Source organism: Misgurnus anguillicaudatus, chromosome 13, assembly GCF_027580225.2.
Source record: "Misgurnus anguillicaudatus chromosome 13, ASM2758022v2, whole genome shotgun sequence".
Classification (NCBI taxonomy): domain Eukaryota; kingdom Metazoa; phylum Chordata; class Actinopteri; order Cypriniformes; family Cobitidae; genus Misgurnus; species Misgurnus anguillicaudatus.
This window is the reverse complement of record NC_073349.2, coordinates 19,639,414-19,657,025: the sequence shown is the minus strand read 5'-3', so window position 1 is coordinate 19,657,025 and position 17,612 is coordinate 19,639,414. Positions and strand designations below refer to the sequence as shown.

Genomic DNA, 17,612 nt, shown 5'->3' with positions numbered 1-17,612 from the left:
TTGAGATCTGGTGACTGTGGGGGCCATTTTAGCACAGTGAACTCATTGTCATGTCAGTTTGAAATTATTTGAGGTTTGTGGCATTGTGCATTATCCTGCTGGAAGTAGCCATCAGAGTTGGTCATACAGGGATGGACATGGTCAGAAACAATGCTCAGGTAGGCCGTGGCATTTAAACGATGCCCAATTGGAACTAAAGGGATAGTTCGGCCAAAAACGATATTAAACCCATTATTTTCTCACCCCTAAGCTGTCCAAGTTGCATATGTCCATCGTTTTTCAGACAAACACATTTTCAGATATTTTAGAAAGTATTTTAGATCCTGGAGCCGTTTGGATTTAATTTGTGAAGGATGGACGCACTTTTTTTGGACTTGAAGGTCGTGGGCTATTGCTGGACCCCGTAACATTACATTTAATCAACAGAAAGATCTAAAATATTTTCTAAAATATCCGAAAATGTGTTTGTCTGAAAAACGATGGACATATGCAACTTGGACAGCTTAGGGGTGAGTAAATAATGGGTTTAATATCGTTTTTGGCCGAACTATCCCTCTAAGGGGCCTAAAGTGTGCCAAGAAAACATCCCCCACACCATTACACCACCACCACCAGCCTGCACAGTGGTAACAAGGCATGATGGATCCATGTTCTCAATTCTGCTTACGCCAAATTCTGACTCTACCATCTGAATGTCTCAACAGAAATCGAGACTCATCAGACCAGGCAACATTTTTCCAGTCTTCAACTGTCCAATTTTGGTGAGCTCGTGCAAATTGTAGCCTCTTTTTCCTATTTGTAGTGGAGATGAGTGGTACCTGGTGGGGTCTTCTGCTGTTGTAGCCCATCCGCCTCAAGGTTGTGCGTGTTGTGGCTTCACAAATGGTTTGCTGCAAACCTCGGTTGTAACTAGTGGTTATTTCAGTCAAAGTTGCTCTTCTATTAGCTTGAATCAGTCGGCCCATTCTCCTCTGACCTCTAGCATCAACAAGGCATTTTCGCCCACAGGACTGCCGCATACTGGATGTTTTTTCTTTTCACACCATTCTTTGTAAACCCTAGAAATGGTTGTGTGTGTAATCCCTGCAACTGAGCATATTGTGAAATACTCAGACCGGCCCGTCTTGCACCAACAACCATGCCACGCACAAAATTGCTTAAATCACCTTTCTTTTCTATTCTGACATTCAGTTTGGAGCTCAGGAGATTGTCTTGACCAGGACCACACCCCTAAATGCATTGAAGCAACTGCCATGTGATTGGTTGATTAGATACTGTAGTTGCATTAATGAGAAATTGAACGGGTGTTCCTAATAATCCTTTAGGTGAGTGCATATACATACTGTGTTGTATAGTAAATGTTAATTTGCAAAGTTTCTTAGTAAATCTTAAAATGCAGTCATAGGCTGTGCATTACAGCGATAAATATTGCAGCACCATTCAATCCAACAGTGGAACCAGATGCAGTTAATCAAAATATTTTGGGGTTGAGACCAATTATATTCCCTGTCTTCAAATATGCAAGAGGAAACAGGAAGTGCCCTCCCATGGGTTGCCAAAAAAATCCCTCTTTAGGGGCAGAAGGGAAGGGTTAAAACAGTGATATCCTACGAAACTTCTGTGACTTTGTATCATAGCTATCATTTTAAACGCTGTCAGGAGTTCTTGCAGCGATCCATTCAAGACAGATGTTGACTAAACGCAATGTCTCCATGCACAGGCTGAATGGTTCACTGTCAATGCTTGGCTTTGTCAGAGGAATGCAGCTCTTTAACACTCACAAATCAACATCTGCCATTTGAAATAAAAAACATGCGTCAATTAAACCGTAACTTTTCCAGCTGTGGATTTTTTTAATTCTTAAAAATTCGATATAGCTGTTCACATTTAGGACTTTCAGTTTTCCAGTTTGCACCTGTCACTTGTGTAAGAAATTTTGTTAAGTCTATTATTTGTTTTGGCTCTAGGTTTTTTTCTCACTTTTTCCCACACTGTCCTTGACATGACGACATCACACACATTGTACATAACTCTTCTCTTGTTCCACTCTCTGTTTTTTAAACAATCGTTTTCCTGTATGCCTTGACCCTTTAACCTCAATCCCAGAATTTTCCTTTGTCTGGGTACCACCCTGTGCTATAGCGCCCACTATGGAGGCTTTGCCCTTTTGGTACATCTTAAGACCTGAACATCTGGATTACAATCAGTTCTGAGCAGAACACTAATCCACGCTTGGAAATGCAAGGCGTGACGCACTGCCTTTTATTAAAAAAAAGAGCAGTGCGACGCCGCTTTTTATATTGCTAGGCAACCACCAAGTCAGCTGTCTTGTCAATCAAATATTGAAGCGTGAGCGCTCTCTTGCTGTTAACTGTCATATTAGCAGAAACTTTAAAAAGAGGACGCTTGGTCTGACCTTTTTTTAGGGTGAGACGTGCACAAACATGCAGGAGAGAGTGAGATAGTGGAGTCCGGTTCTTCAAAGCAACCGTAAACTTCCCTCAACACAACGTAAGGCCCGCCTCTCCCCCCATTCGATTGGACAATGGAAAGACGCGAATGACGTTGGCTGCTTTTTCCACTCTTAGAAATCCTTCAAAAATGCGTGCTGCGTCGGAGCCGATAGACTGTAAACAAAGATGGACATAGTGTCCGTAACGTCACCCATAGGTTTCTAAAGATCGTTTTTGTCCCTGTTCCAAATGGCGCACTTCATGTGGACTGTCAGTCTCGTGGCCTTAAATTGCGCGTGCTTGCAAAGTGTACAAGTCCGTAGGGTGTCCCATCTGTCATTTTAACGCTCCAAAGTGTGCTTATCAGCGCCCCCTGATACGGTCTTTGGCGTAGCCCGCACTGCAGCAGGCTTCGCACACTTTACCAACCCAGAAGTCCTTGGGAAAAAGCAATCAGACGACAAATGGGAGTAGTTCACACTGATGGGCAACTTCTCTTCCTATTTCCGGCGTGACGCTCGAGTCTGTCCCAAAAAATGACTCTAGTGCGCCCTTGTGGACTCACGTCAAGGGTCCCTAAATTCTGCACTACATGATGTCATCAAAGTGTGGACTCTGAGGAGGTCCACAAGTCCAGAATGTGCCATTTGGAACAGGACCTTTGAAGCTTAAAGTAGGCGGTGCTTGCCGTCGCCATCTTGGCCGCGTGTCACCGCGCATTACTCGCGGATATCCGAAAACGGGTAAAGAGGCCGGACGTGGGTGAAGCTCTCAAGTGGCCACGCCCTTAATTATGCAGAACTTTAAGCCTTAATATCATTTAAACGGATGAGTTACAAAAAAATTCACCCCCTTCACAGTTGTCATGAAGGGCAAAAATAGCTATATAGATCAAAAACATGTTTTGTACCAGACTGTAAACATATTATTTTCTACTGTAAAGTTAGACATTTTAACATGGAGGTCTATGGGAATTAACTCCTTTTTGGAGCCTGCCTCTAGCTGCCAGTCGATGAATTGCAGTTTAAATCACTTCCGTATTGGCTTCATCAGAGAGATCAGAAGGTTGACCCTCGGCTGTGACCAGCGGCAAAAAACGTAAGGTTCAAAAAAGGTGCCAGCAACTGTCATTAAAGTCATTTTTTGTGATTTACATAATCTTTTTTTATATTGTAAAGAACATGTTCATATAACCCTTGATATCTTCAATATTAACTGAATAGGTTGAAATCAAAGGGAAATTTATGAGTGATATGAAATCTTTCTGCTCCTAATCTCATAATTAGATTGAGACTTTAGCCTGAATTTCACAGACAGGGTTACATGGATATTAAACATGGCTGCTATATACGGTTTGCATCTATATTACTGTCCAATTTTTCCAAATGTATCCATTGTAATGCACTGTAAGTGGTTTGGATAAAAAACTCCCAAATACATTGATAAAATGCAATGTAAAGCTAAGTTGTTTGTACATAGAGTACTGGTTTTAATGCTTTAAAGCCTCGATCTTGGATCTACGCATTAAGGCGTGCAATCTCAAACCAGTTACACGCTACGTTCTCACAGCCGTGAGTGTGAAATTCTGTTTAGTGGCTGAACAACAACAAAATACCCTGCCAGTTGGCTCCATGACTTTATGGAAAGAGTTTTCGTCTCGTTTAAGCACATTTGACATTTGGATCATTAGTGCCTGGGAATAGACTGGTGCAGAAATCAGTGAATCTCTGTCCAAATGCATTCCACAGAGGCACAGAACAAGACCAGAAGACTACTTCAAGTGTTTGATTCAGCGTGAAGGGTTCTAGGGAGGAGGAGGGCAATGAAGGTCGAGTTGAAAGAGTGGGGATTGAAAGGCAGAGGCTGAACACATTGGCTCAATCAGCCCTTTGTCTCGCGCACAGGCCCAGTGTGTTCAGACGAGCGTTCGGACCACAAAGCCGGCACAGTTTTGCGGTGTCCCTTTTAATAGCTAAAGCAGTTTATGAATTAGGAAGATTCGTAATTTTTCCCATTATTTGTCTGTATTCACCCTTATTTGAATTTAGTGTCAATGCCGTTGGCGTTGTTTGGCAGGGGATTTCCTACGCGGAAAGACCGAGTTGGGCATGTTGTTGTAGAACGTGGCATTCAGAGTTGCAGTCTTATTAGTGAAAGCCGATGAGATGACATCAGAGAGCACTGGGCCTCTACAGTGATTTCGTTAATCATGGGTCAGGGACATCACTTTGATGGGATCTTTTGATTTTTTTTATATATATCCTCTGTCCAACATTTTTCTGCCAGAAAGTTACAGTGTGGACAAAGACAATCTGTCAAGACCTTTGGACATGCTTAGTTTTTTCATTGCTTTGTGTACGTTAATGACCAAAGTTAACTTTACCGGTAATGAGAGCTTTCTTTCGAAGAAATGGAGGATGCCATTAACCAAGCAGGCAACTGTGTATAAATGTATCGAGTAATTAGAGAAGATTGAATTGAGTTCTGTAATGGGTCCACTTTCTGTCTCAAATCCAATGGGCTAATTTCCAATAAACCGTGTGTACTTAACGTATACATACATTTGACGGGAATGGTGTCCATATGATAAGAAAGACAATAGCACATGTTAATTTATCTCAGTGATGTTTTGTCAATTTGAAAATCAATAAATGCATTAAAAAAGAGAGTTAAAGGTCAAAAGAGTTTGATTAGGATGTTTGTACGTAAGTGCGTATTTGCTTTGTGACCTATGGAGTAGACGGTCCATTTGGCAGCTTCATATTAAATGATTCTGCAGCCAAACTATGGCAAGTGGCAGCTAACTGCAAGAAAGAGCACAAATATTGACTTTCTTTCCCAACTCAAATTGACAAACTGAAATTGAGTAAACCCACCCAGGCGAGCTGCCGGCAGGGCAGTTAAAGGACTAAAGCTTTTTAAAGGTTGCCTTATTGGCAATTGCTTATTTGAGGGCTTAAGAAAAATGGCAGCTTTGGCACAAGATTTGGAACCATAAATGCTAAAACCTATGTTATAGATTTTTACAGTATACTATGACAAAGTTTTTCTGCTAAGCCTCCACCCCGCGGTTGACTTTAGGGTCAAGATTGATTTTTTGGTGACCACCTGCACTTTTAAACCAAAGACCAGCGTTCCTCACGGCTTACCCTGGAGAGCCAGTCTCTTGCAGAGTTTAGCTCCAACCTTAATCAAACTGAGCAAGTTAATCAATGTCTTCATGATCACTAGAATATCACAGGTAGTTGTGTTTGATCAGGGTTGATGCTAAACTCTGCAGGTCACCGGCTCTCCAGGGTAGGATGTGAGGAACCCTGCCGTAGACTGTAAAAAAATATGGACGTAGTGTCAGTGACGTCACCCATAGGTTTGTGAAGAGTTTTTTAAAGTCACCATGCTTCACTCGTGGATAACTAAAAATGGGTAAAGAGGTGGGACTTGGGTGAAGCTGAGGGTGCTGGTTGCTGAAACCACGCCCGCCTAACTCGACGGTAGTAAAAGCAGTGGCTGTTCAGCCGTCACTCAAGTGGCCACGCCCTTAATTATGCAGAACTTTAAGGCTTAATATAATTTAAACAGATGAGTTACAAAAAAATTCACCCCCCTCACAGTTGTCATAAAAAGTAAAATTTGCATTATAGACCAAAATCACTTCTTGTACCAGGCTGTAAACATATATTATTTTCTGCTATAAAGTTGGGCTTTTTAACATGAGGGTCTATGGGAATTGACTCCCTTTTGGAGCCAGCCTCTAATGGCCAATCGATGAATTGCAATTTAAGTCACTTCCGTAATGGCTTCATTAGAGAGATTGAAAGGTTGTCACTCGATATACAGTAGTGGACAAAAGTGATGTCCGGGGGGAAATTTGTTCAATTTTTGATTTACCTAAGCATCAAAATATGAGGCGAATGTTACAAAATGGACAAAACACAAAAAATGTAAGGTATTGGACAAAATAATTTGGCAAAAAGGCAAACCAGAGTGTCAGAGATTGTATTTAAATATACAAATATGCATGAAAAAGGTGATTGTCTTATTAAAAACAGTCTTTTTCAGTATAGATAAACAAGCAGCTTATTTGCATTTAATGAGACATACCCAAAAATGGGCCTTTTCAACATGGTATAATAAATGATCTATAGGCTCTTTGGACCTGAAACTTCAGGGGCACATTCTGGGGACAACTAATATTACATCTTGAAAAACTGTCATATTTGGTGACCTTTAACTAAGTTAGTTACTTATATAATTCTAATGATTATATACGACTACTTTTTGTTTTGCAGTCTACTATCGTGCTCTGGTGAACTTCACAAACTCCTTCCAGTATGGACCAGAACTGGATGACATCTACTCTCCTGCTTTCCAGGAGATTTCATCTGCCGTTGTTGATACGGTATATGCATTTGCTCTGGTTTGAATTCAGGTGTAAAGTTTGAATTTGATGCACAGAAGCCAGCATCACAAGGCCAAAGTGTCTAACAGTGTTTATCTCATTCACAGCTTGAGTCCGACTACAACACAATTCCAGGAGTCCAGACCGTGAATGTGGTTCTCATTAAGTAAACATCATTTTATAATTTATACCCCAAACATATTATGCATGTTCTCATCATGTAAATACACAGTCAGTTTGCTCTTATTTAAAGGCATCTCTTACTTTAAGTAAATGCATAAATGTCAAATGCATAAGTTTACTTTCACAAGCACCAAGTAGATACATTTCATTATGAACATTCGGATTGCTCCTATTTCCTTCCATTTCTGCAATAAACTTTTATTTTTTTTCTGGTTAAGTGACTCCTGGTTACGAATAACTGCTTCTCTGTATGTTGCAGGCAAATTGGCAGAGACGTGTTTGTGGAGCTGGACGTTGGCTCGGAAAACAACTCAAATGAACCTCAAATCAGAGGGGTTCTGTACTCTGTGGTTAAGGAGGGCACCATTGCCTCATACGACATCTCGGTAGTGGGATTTGATTTTAGACGACTTGGAGAAGGTACGGGAATCATAGCTATTTGTCCTTTAACAGGATTGCTTTGTTGATTTTCCAGACATTGGCAAAACTTTTACTTGGGTTATGAATATAAGCTCTATAAATTTGACGATTTTTAAAATAAATTCAATAAAATTACATTTATCTTGATTATCCAACTGAATAATTTGATTTTAATACAGCATTATACTTTTAATTCTTTCACAAAAACACAAATGTATTGAAAGTAAATTTTTATATTATAATGGAAGTAAATACATTAGATTTTGCATTTATTTGCATTTAGATTTTGCAAAATAAATTTTCACCTAGTCTTTTATGCTTGGCAATCTGCATACACTGCAAAAAATGATTTTCAGGAAAGAAATTCTTAGTATTTTTGTCTTGTTTTCAGTTAAAATATCTAAAAATTCTGAAATTAAGATGCTTTTTTTGATGAGCAAAATTACCCAAGAAAACAAGTCTAGTTTTTAGATAAAAAACATTAAATTTAAGTGGTTTTGTGCATAAAACAAGCAAAAAAAATCTGCCAATGGGGTAAGCAAATTTTTCTTGAATAAAGTGTTTAAGAAAAATGTTCAAGATTTTTTGCTTACCCCATTAACAGATTTTTTTTTGCTTGTTTTGTGCGCAGAATCACTTAGATTTGGTGTTTTTGGTCTAAAAACTAGACTTATTTTCTTGGGTCGTTTTGCTCATCAAGAAAATAAATCTTAATTTAAGAATCTTTTTATATTTTTACTGAGGGCGGGACAAAAGTGCTGGGAATTTTTTTTCTTGAATTTTTTTTTGCTGTAACTATTGCAGTTTTGTTTGGAAATGGTCCTAAAGTCATACAATAGAGTGTAGTCTACATAATATTTGTGTCTGGTTCATAGCTGATAACCCTCCTCCTGTGGAGCCCACCATTATGCCAGGTTTGTCCTCAACCAGGCCCGATGCATGTAGACTGCAGTTCGATGAGATTGCACTCCATACTTTTGAGCATTGCAAGAAAATGTCATAAAAAGTGGCAGCAACATGCATGTTTGCACATGTGAGGATGTTTTTGATGAGATGTTAAAAAGCTTTGCATGGCCGTGCATTGACTGAAGTGATGTTGAATTCTCAAATGTGGCTACCTTGCATCATATACAGTAGATAGTTTGGAATGATGCTTGCCTTACAAAACCATCGTGAATGCTTATCATTATTAATGAACATATACATATAATAAATGTAAATTTGAATTGAATACATTGAAATGTGAGAGAGACAACAATAAAACATTTGGCTTAAATTTTGCTTGTTCACTTTAACTTTGGTTGAAATTAACTTTGATGCATTAAACAAAACTAGTTTTTTAATTTGCTAAATTAAATTTGCGATTAAACATGAAATGTGCCCTGTTAAAGAAATCTGATCTAGACAGTATGCAAATCCTGTAATACTGTTTTCTTATACAAATGCAGCCAAATGAATCAGCTTTCATATACTCATGAAATAGCAGGTCTAGCATGGCATTGACATTTATATCTTTTACTACGTTATTGTGTTATTTCTTGGCTTACCGCATTGCAATAAATACAATGGGTCATAGCGTTGTATACATCAATCTTTACCACTCAGTGAAGCCCTTTCCCCGGGAATGTTTGCCTGATGAGTTCACCTGCAAGGATGGAAGCTGTATCAACAGAGATTATGTGTGTGACCAACGGCCTGACTGCATTGATTTAAGTGATGAAATGAACTGTGTTGGTGAGTGAGATTGCATGCATTTAATTGTTTGGCATGTGAACTATGACATCGCATTGTTGCTTATTTTGGATTGGCTTAATAATCGTTTTGCACCAATATATAATATTTGCTTTCAAAGGTCCTGTTCCTAGACCTCCCACTACACTTCCACCTCCAAGAACCAGGCCTCCACCCGGGCCGGGCCCTTGCCGCGTAGACCAGGCCACTTGCCAAAACGGACAGTGTATCGCGCGGGATTATTTGTGTGATGGCGAACAGGACTGCGCTGATGGCAGCGATGAGTTTAGTTGTGGTAAGACATACTGCAGGATGCTGTAACACTTAGGGCTCCCAAAAACAAGTTTTATACTGATGATGATGATCATAACTGTAATTCAACAGGAACTCCTTCTCCATGTGAACCCAATGAGTTTAAGTGTCAGAATGGCCGGTGTGCTCTGAAACTATGGCGTTGTGATGGAGATAATGACTGTCAGGACAACTCAGATGAGATTGACTGCCGTAAGTCAAACCTACTATGCCCGTAGTTCACAGATACTAAATCTAGTTAAAGGAAAACACCACTGTTTTTTAATTTTTTACTATGTTCTTACCTCAACCTAGATGAATTAATACATACCTATCTTTTTTTTAATGCGTGCACTTAATCTGTGTACAGCGCGTCGTGAATGTGTTAGCATTTAACCTAGCCCCATTCATTCCTATGGCTCCAAACAGGGATGAATTTAGAAGCTACCAAACACTTCCATGTATTCTCTATTTAAAGACTGTAACATGAGTAGTTACATGAGTAAGTATGGTAGCACAAAATAAAACTTTTGTTTGGAGCCATAGGATTGATGGGGCTAGGCTAAATGCTAACACATTTACGAAGCGCTGTAAAAAGATTAAAAGTGCACGCATTGAAAAAAGATAGGTATGTACACTGCAAAAAATTATTTTCAAGAAAAATAATTCTTAGTATTTTTGTCTTGTTTTCAGTAAAAATATCTAAAAATTCTTAAATTAAGATGCTTTTTCTTGATGAGCAAATTGACCTAAGAAAATAAGACCAAAAATATTAAATTTAAGTGATTTTGTGCATAGAACAAGCAAAAAAATCTGCCAATGGGGTAAGCAAAAAAATCTTGCACATTTTCCTTAAACACTAAATTCAAGAAAAATTCAAGAAAAAATTGCTTACCTCATTGGCAGATTTGATTTTTTTTGCTTGTTTTATGCACAAAATAACTTAAATTTCATATTTTCGGTCTAAAAACGAGACTTATTTTTTTGGGTCGTTTTGCTCATCAAAAAAAGCATCTTAATTTAAGAATTTGTAGATATTTTTACTGAAACAAGACAAAAATACTAAGAATTTTCTGTCTTGAAAATCATTTTTTTCAGTGTATTAATTCATCGAAGTTGAAGAAAAGAAGAAAAGCTATTAGTTGTACCCTCAAAAGGGTAAACATTGTGGCTTTATTTTGCTATTATTGCTGCCCTTTACATGCTTAGGAAGTTGATATAACGAATTTGTTGTGTTCAAGTGCTTTGTTGAAGACCCCTGCAATTATAGGAATTACGGAGGACAAGTAAAAAAAATACTACAAGTAGTACTAATACTACTACTTTTTATCCAAAGCGAATTACAGTGTATTAGTATCAGTATGTATGTTACTTGGGTTTAAACCCATGACCTTTTGCACTGCTAATGCAATGCTATACAGCAGGGGTGGGCAACAGTTTTAGCCCGAGGGCCACAGTGACTTTGGCAAAGTAAGCGGAGGGCCACACTTGGGAAAATTGCAATTAAACATAGTTACATGATTAAATGGTAAAAAATAATTCAATGCAAATATGTATAAGGCTGCTCTACAGTTACTTTGACTTTGTCAGCCCATTTCAAGGCCTGATCTTTATTTTTGCTTGGCCTCTCTGACCTAGGCTACTCTAACATTAGAATAACTGGATTTACTTTCAAGGATTCATTTTCTACCCTGCATATTGTTCAACTGTCATTCATACTACAGCGATATGCCCACGTGCAAACAATCATAACACACACACCATACGAACACACAAGACATGAGAATATAATTTATTATTATTTCTTTTCTTTATTTTATTTTGTATTAACCACCAGGCAGTGTTTCCCACAGGATTTTGAGAGACTGTGGCGGTGATGACGTCACACGCCAATTAGCATATATGTGACTTCATTGGGTTGTGTTTTACTCTTTCATCTGTTACATTAAATTGCGTTTTAATACAACCGAATGCTATTTTTACATTTTATCTGTTCTGTTGTCTATAAAATAGTGATTAAACAGGACCCAGTAATGACCCATGACCCAGTAACTCTTTGTTTAATCCAACCAGCTCTTTGCGGCCCGCCACAGATAAATCAATGTATGGGAAACACTGCAACCATGACAGTTTCATACAAACTGTGAGCGCATCACGGGGGCCGGATTGAAGCACTATGTGGGCCGGATCCGGCCCCCGGGCCTTATATTGCCCATTTATGCTATACAGGAACACAGCTGCCCTCAAATTTGACCGAAATGTACGTACTGTATACAACTCTGAAACTCCAATATTAAAATAATCTCTGAGTTTTCCCGTCCCACAGTAAATACGACTTGACAGGCTGTTCATGTCCAGTTTCCAACTAGGAAACTCTTATTTACATAATTCCTGTAGCACGTGTAGGCATCATAGGCTAGAATGACCAATGTTTATGAATGATTGTGAACTACACACAAGTCTTTTTCTAATTTCTACAGCCACTAAAGGTCCAAGGGACACCTGTGCTCCGGAGCAGTTTGTGTGTGTTTCTGACCGCAACTGCATTCCTGCCAGCTACCAGTGTGATGAAGAGCCAGACTGTGCCGACCGCTCCGATGAATACGGCTGTGGTAAGACCTGCAAATCTATCAATCTTTTCTAATGAACAAGCGAATCGTGTAATCCTGGTGTGCAAATGAAGATTTGCATTTAGCAAATTTGTACCACTTTTGTAGAGCATTTCAGTGATGTGTTGATCTTTAAAGTCACTTTTGATTAAATCATCTGTTGAATAAATAAATAAATCTACCACATTATTTTTTTTTCAGTTACAGCCAGTTTTGATAAAAATAGAAGTATCTTGTATGCGTGTATGTGTGATGTCAATATTTTCCCTGCCTATGTTGGCATTCGTAAATGGAACTGTTAATGGTAATGGAAATTATGTTAATGTGATAATACATTTTGCTCTTATTATATCTAAGCACCTCCAACTGTGATCGCCCCGCCACAAGAATCCATTTCAGCAGCGCGGGGGGACACCGTGACCTTTACTTGTGTTGCCACTGGTGTGCCCACTCCCATCATCACATGGCGACTTAATTGGGGACACCTACCAGCAAATAACAGGTAGATTACTGCATGTGATCAATCCATCAGTTTACTCGTGTAGATGACCTTCAACAGAGTTTGCGAATGAAAATCAAATCTGCATTAAACAAATAGTTCATTTTGTAGTTTCATTTAGGAGTATGAATATACATGCATCTGATTGTTAGTCTGTTATTTATAGAATAACAATGACCAATGAGAAGGGCCAGGGAACGCTCACCATCCGTGACGTGAAGGAAGGAGATCAGGGCGCGTATACCTGTGAGGCCATCAATGCTAAAGGCCTGGTGTTTGCCATTCCTGATGGAGTTCTCAGTCTTTCTCAGAGACCAAATCCAGGTGCCGTGATTCAGTCTATATATGTGAATTGTAAACATTTTTATCAAAACTTTTTCACTGTTCTGTTTAGACATGAGCTGTAAGTGGGAACACTGCAAAAAAATTATTTTCTTGTTTTCAATACAAATATCTAAAAATTCTTAAATCAAGACCATGAATGTGTAGTTTTTAGACAAAAAATATAAAAATGAATGTGATTTTGTGCTTAAAACAAGCAAAAATTTTGCCAATGGTATGAGAAAATATTTCTTGAAATTTTCTTGAATTAAAGGAACAGTATGTAGGATTGTGGCCAAAACTGGTATTGCAATCACAAAACTTGTGGCTAAAACTGGTACTGCAATCACACAACTGGTGGCCAATACACAACATGACAACATAAACATCAGTTGAGGGCTGCAACTCCACTTTTTAAATGACAATATCCTGGCCAGACCACTGTTGTCAGTGATATAAGTATTTGAAATGAAAACGATTTCTTAATGTCTAGTGACATATCAGGGCCATTTTATGATTAATTGATATAAATTTCTTACATACTGTTCCTTTAAGTGTGAAAAAAGTTTTAAGATTTGTTTCTTACCCCATTGACAGTTTTTTTAAAGCACAAATCACTTACATTTTATGTTGTCTAAAAACTAGACTTATTTTTTTTTAGGTCATTTTTTTGCAGTGAAGATGACATAAAATATATTTGTGTCCTCACTGCAAAAAATGACTTTCTTACTTAGTATTTTTGTCTTGTTTTTAGTTAATATATCTAAAAAATTATTTTCTTTTTGGTCATCAAGAAAATACATCTTAATTTAGGATTTTTTTTTAGATATTTTTACTATTATTTTAATTATTTAAAATAATTTTCTTTCTTCGTATTTTTGTCTTGTTTTCAGTATAAATATCTACAAATTCTTAAATCAGGACCGTGAAAGTGTAGTTTTTAGACAAAAACTATAAAATTAAAGTTAATTTGTGTTTAAAACAAGCAACAAAATCTGTCAATGGTGTAAGAAATATTTTTATTATTTTTTTCTTGAATTTAGTGTTTAACATTTTTTTTCTTACCCAATTGACAGTTTTTTAAAAATTGTTTTAAGCACAAATTCACTTAAATTTTATGTTATTGTAATAAAACTAGACTTATTTTCTTAGGTCATTTTGCTCATCAAGAAAATACATTCTAATTTAAGAATTGTGTGATATTTTTACTGAAGACAAAAATACAAAATGACTTTCTTACTAAGTATTTTTGTTTTCAGTAAAAATATTAGGATGACATAGAAAAAGAAATATAAAATTTAGGCAAATATATGCTTAAAACAAGAAAAAAATCTGCCAATGAACTAAGAAAAAATTTATTGAATGAAGTATTTATGAAAAAAGTAAACTTATTTCAAGAAACTTTTTCTTATTCCATTGGCAGAATCTTTGCTTGTTTTAAGCACCAATTTATTTAAAGTTTATATTTTTTGTCTAAAAACTAGACTTATTTTCCTAGGTCAGTTTGCTTATCAAGAAAATACATAACTTAATTTAAGAATTTTTTGAATTTTTTAAAAATGTTTTTTATATAAAAATTATATAGTCATTTTTTGCAGTGCTGTGTTGTGACTTGTTATATATTATCTATATATTATGCCTATAGCTTTTATGACCATATTCATTTAGAGATTATATGTATATAAACTAAAAAAAATATTTGTCACACCATGTGACAATTTGAAAGGTAGTGGTGCCAGAATAGCTCGAAATACCCAAAATTTCTGCTTTCCCTTCATTTTCCTACATTCACTTGAAATCTTAATGATTTGTAAACTACACAAATACATCACAGTGCTGTCCAAACCCTCCAGATAATTGTCTTTCTTTCTCTTAACTAATGCTTTCTTTCCATGTACGTCATTAGACAGATGTCATCCCTTAATTTGCATGACACAATTCACCCATGCTGTTCTGTTGTATGTCTATTGCATGTTGTGACTGGTGGGGCGTCTTAATCTTAATGGTGGTGGCCTTACCGTCCTCTATCTTTCATGTTGTTGTTGTCGTCGTCCAGTTGTGTCATCCTCTCTGTACGTGTTATCAGGTAATTGCCCTGATGGACACTTTAGTGTGGGTGATCAACATCACTGCATGCCCTGCTTCTGTTTTGGCATCACAAAGAACTGTCAGAGCACCGGACACTACCGCAGTCAGATCACGCTGCGCTTCACTGAGGAGGATGACTTCAAAGGTACCCATACTATTACCATCCCTCCATTATTTGCAGTTGTAACTTTACATTATAGTTAATGAATACATTAATGAATACATAATCTCTCTCTTTCTCTCCAAAGGAGTCAATGTGTCATTTCCCAGTCGTCCTGGGACCACTCCACCACTCTCATCCACTCAGATGATGATCAATTTAGACACTGAAGAGTTCCAGCTTGTGGATCTGTCTCGCCGCTTTCTCGATCAAGACTCCTATTGGTCTCTACCACGCCAGTTCCTTGGAAACAAGGTTCTCCTAAACTCAGCAAAACAAAATAATTATATAGCATGAATCCAGTATTGTTATTCTCTTTTTCTCCTTTTACTCCACCTACGTTAAGATCTAGCAAACACTTGTCAAATATGTTTTGTTGTCCTGGTGTTAAGGTTGAATTTGTGTTTGGCAGGTTGACTCATATGGAGGTTATCTGAAGTATAAGGTGAATTACTTTCTTCAGCGAGGAGGATCTGAACCAAAGGAAAAGCCAGATGTTGTGCTGACTGGCAACGGGCAGAGGTTCATTTACCGCAGAGGAGAGCCAACTTATCCTGACACGACTAACCAAAGAGAGATCAAGTTCACAGAGGTGTGTCTTAGGGCTTACTCACATTATTTGATGTGTACCACACCTGAGTGTTTGACCCCCAAAGTCTGGTTCGTTTGACTAGTGTGATAAGTTTGGTTAAAGGAATATAGTTCACCCAAATATAAAAGTTCTGTCATCATTTACTCACCCTTGTGTTGTTCTAAACCTGTATGAATTTTTTTTTCTTGACTAGTAAAGAAGATATTTGGATAGTTGACCCATTGACTTCTAGGAAAAGCAAATACTATGAAAGTTAATAGGTATTTAAATTGTAGTGTTTAAATATTCACTTTAAAAATGCAGAAATAGTTTGTTAACTATACACATTTTTAGATTTATAAATATCCTAAAAAATCTTCAAAATAATCAAAATATGTATTATTTAAATCTTAAAATATAATTTATACCTTTTTTGTTTTATTATATAAATAATTTCAATGATAAATATGTTTTTGTAAGCAGATTTTAACCAGATATAGTTCACATTTTCAGAAAAGTGATATACAGTATGTGAGTAATGGTACATAATGCAATGTAGCCAACTAGTTATTATATAAATAAATACTGTTTTATTACTTTTGTTAGTGGCCCACTTGAACAGTAAAGAAGATATTTGGATAGTTGACCCATTGACTTTTATAGTAGGAAAAGCAAATACTATGAAAGTTAATAGGTATTTAAATTGTGGTGTTTAAATATTCGCTTAAAAATGGAGAAATAGTTTGTTAACACTACACATTTTTTAATGTATAAGTATCCTAAAAAAATCTTCAAAATAATGTGTTATTTAAATCTTAAAATATAATTTATACTTTTTTGTTTTATTATATAAATTATTTTAATGGTAAATAAATATGTTTTTTGTAAGCAGTGTTTATCTAGATAAAGGTTGACATTTTTAGAAAAGTAGTTAATAACAGTACATAATGCAATGTAAACAACTAGTTATTATATAAATGAATGATGTTTAATTACTTTTGTCAATGGCCCACTTGAACAGTAAAGAAGATATTTGGATAGTTGACCCATTGACTTCTATAGTAGGAAAAGCAAATACTATGAAAGTTAATAGGTATTGTAGTGTTTAAATATTCACTTTAAAATACAGAAATTTTAATTATACACATTTTTAAATTAATAAATATCCTAAAAAATCTTCCAAATAAGCAAGATATTTATTATTTAAATCTTCAAATATAATTTTTACCTTTTTTGTTTTATTATATAAATATAAAGCATTTATTATATAAGCATTGTTTATCCAGATAAGGTTCACATTTTCAGAAAAGTGATATATGTGAGTAACAATACATAATGCAATGTAGCCAACTAGTTATCATATAAATGAATGCTGTTTTATTACTTCTGTCAGTGGCTCCTTAATTCTGAAATGTTAGTTTAGTGTAAGATTTCAGTTTTTGTTTGGTTTGTGTGAAGTGGTTCACCTCTCTGTGTCCCAGGAAAACTGGCAGCACTCCTCAGGACGGGCAGTGACTCGTGATGACCTCATGATGGCTCTGGCCAATCTGGAGACTATCCAGATTCGCACCATTTATGACAACCGCATGGCCAGCGTTGGTCTGAGTGACATCAGCATGGATATCACCACCAAAGAGTTCACAGCGCAAGGGAACCCAAGAGACGTGGAGGAGTGCAGGTTACTGTCGCTTTAAATCAGTTCCTATTTCAAGTTCCTATCAAATCACCTTTATTAGTAGTGTTCATGTGGTTAAAAAGGACTAAACCACTAAATGGGTTAAAGGGATCGTTCACCCAAAAATGAAAATTAGGAAGATATTTTGAGAAATGTTTGTAACCAAACCATTCTTGGACCCCATTTACTTCCATAAAATAGTATTCTTTTTT

General features: G+C 36.7%; 1 protein-coding gene across 1 annotated transcript in view; it reads left to right on the top strand.

Annotated features, from left to right (window-relative positions):
* Positions 1–17,612, top strand: part of hspg2 (heparan sulfate proteoglycan 2) — a 130,961-nt gene that overhangs the window by 48,693 nt on the left and 64,656 nt on the right. The window contains exons 4-17 of the mRNA XM_073875297.1: positions 6,743–6,852; positions 6,960–7,018; positions 7,295–7,455; positions 8,331–8,369; positions 9,061–9,189; positions 9,308–9,481; positions 9,571–9,690; positions 11,958–12,089; positions 12,444–12,588; positions 12,752–12,909; positions 14,963–15,139; positions 15,243–15,409; positions 15,567–15,746; positions 17,207–17,403. Of these exons, the coding sequence (XP_073731398.1) occupies positions 6,743–6,852; positions 6,960–7,018; positions 7,295–7,455; positions 8,331–8,369; positions 9,061–9,189; positions 9,308–9,481; positions 9,571–9,690; positions 11,958–12,089; positions 12,444–12,588; positions 12,752–12,909; positions 14,963–15,139; positions 15,243–15,409; positions 15,567–15,746; positions 17,207–17,403 (1,948 nt within the window). The remainder of the gene's footprint in view (positions 1–6,742; positions 6,853–6,959; positions 7,019–7,294; positions 7,456–8,330; positions 8,370–9,060; positions 9,190–9,307; positions 9,482–9,570; positions 9,691–11,957; positions 12,090–12,443; positions 12,589–12,751; positions 12,910–14,962; positions 15,140–15,242; positions 15,410–15,566; positions 15,747–17,206; positions 17,404–17,612) is intronic.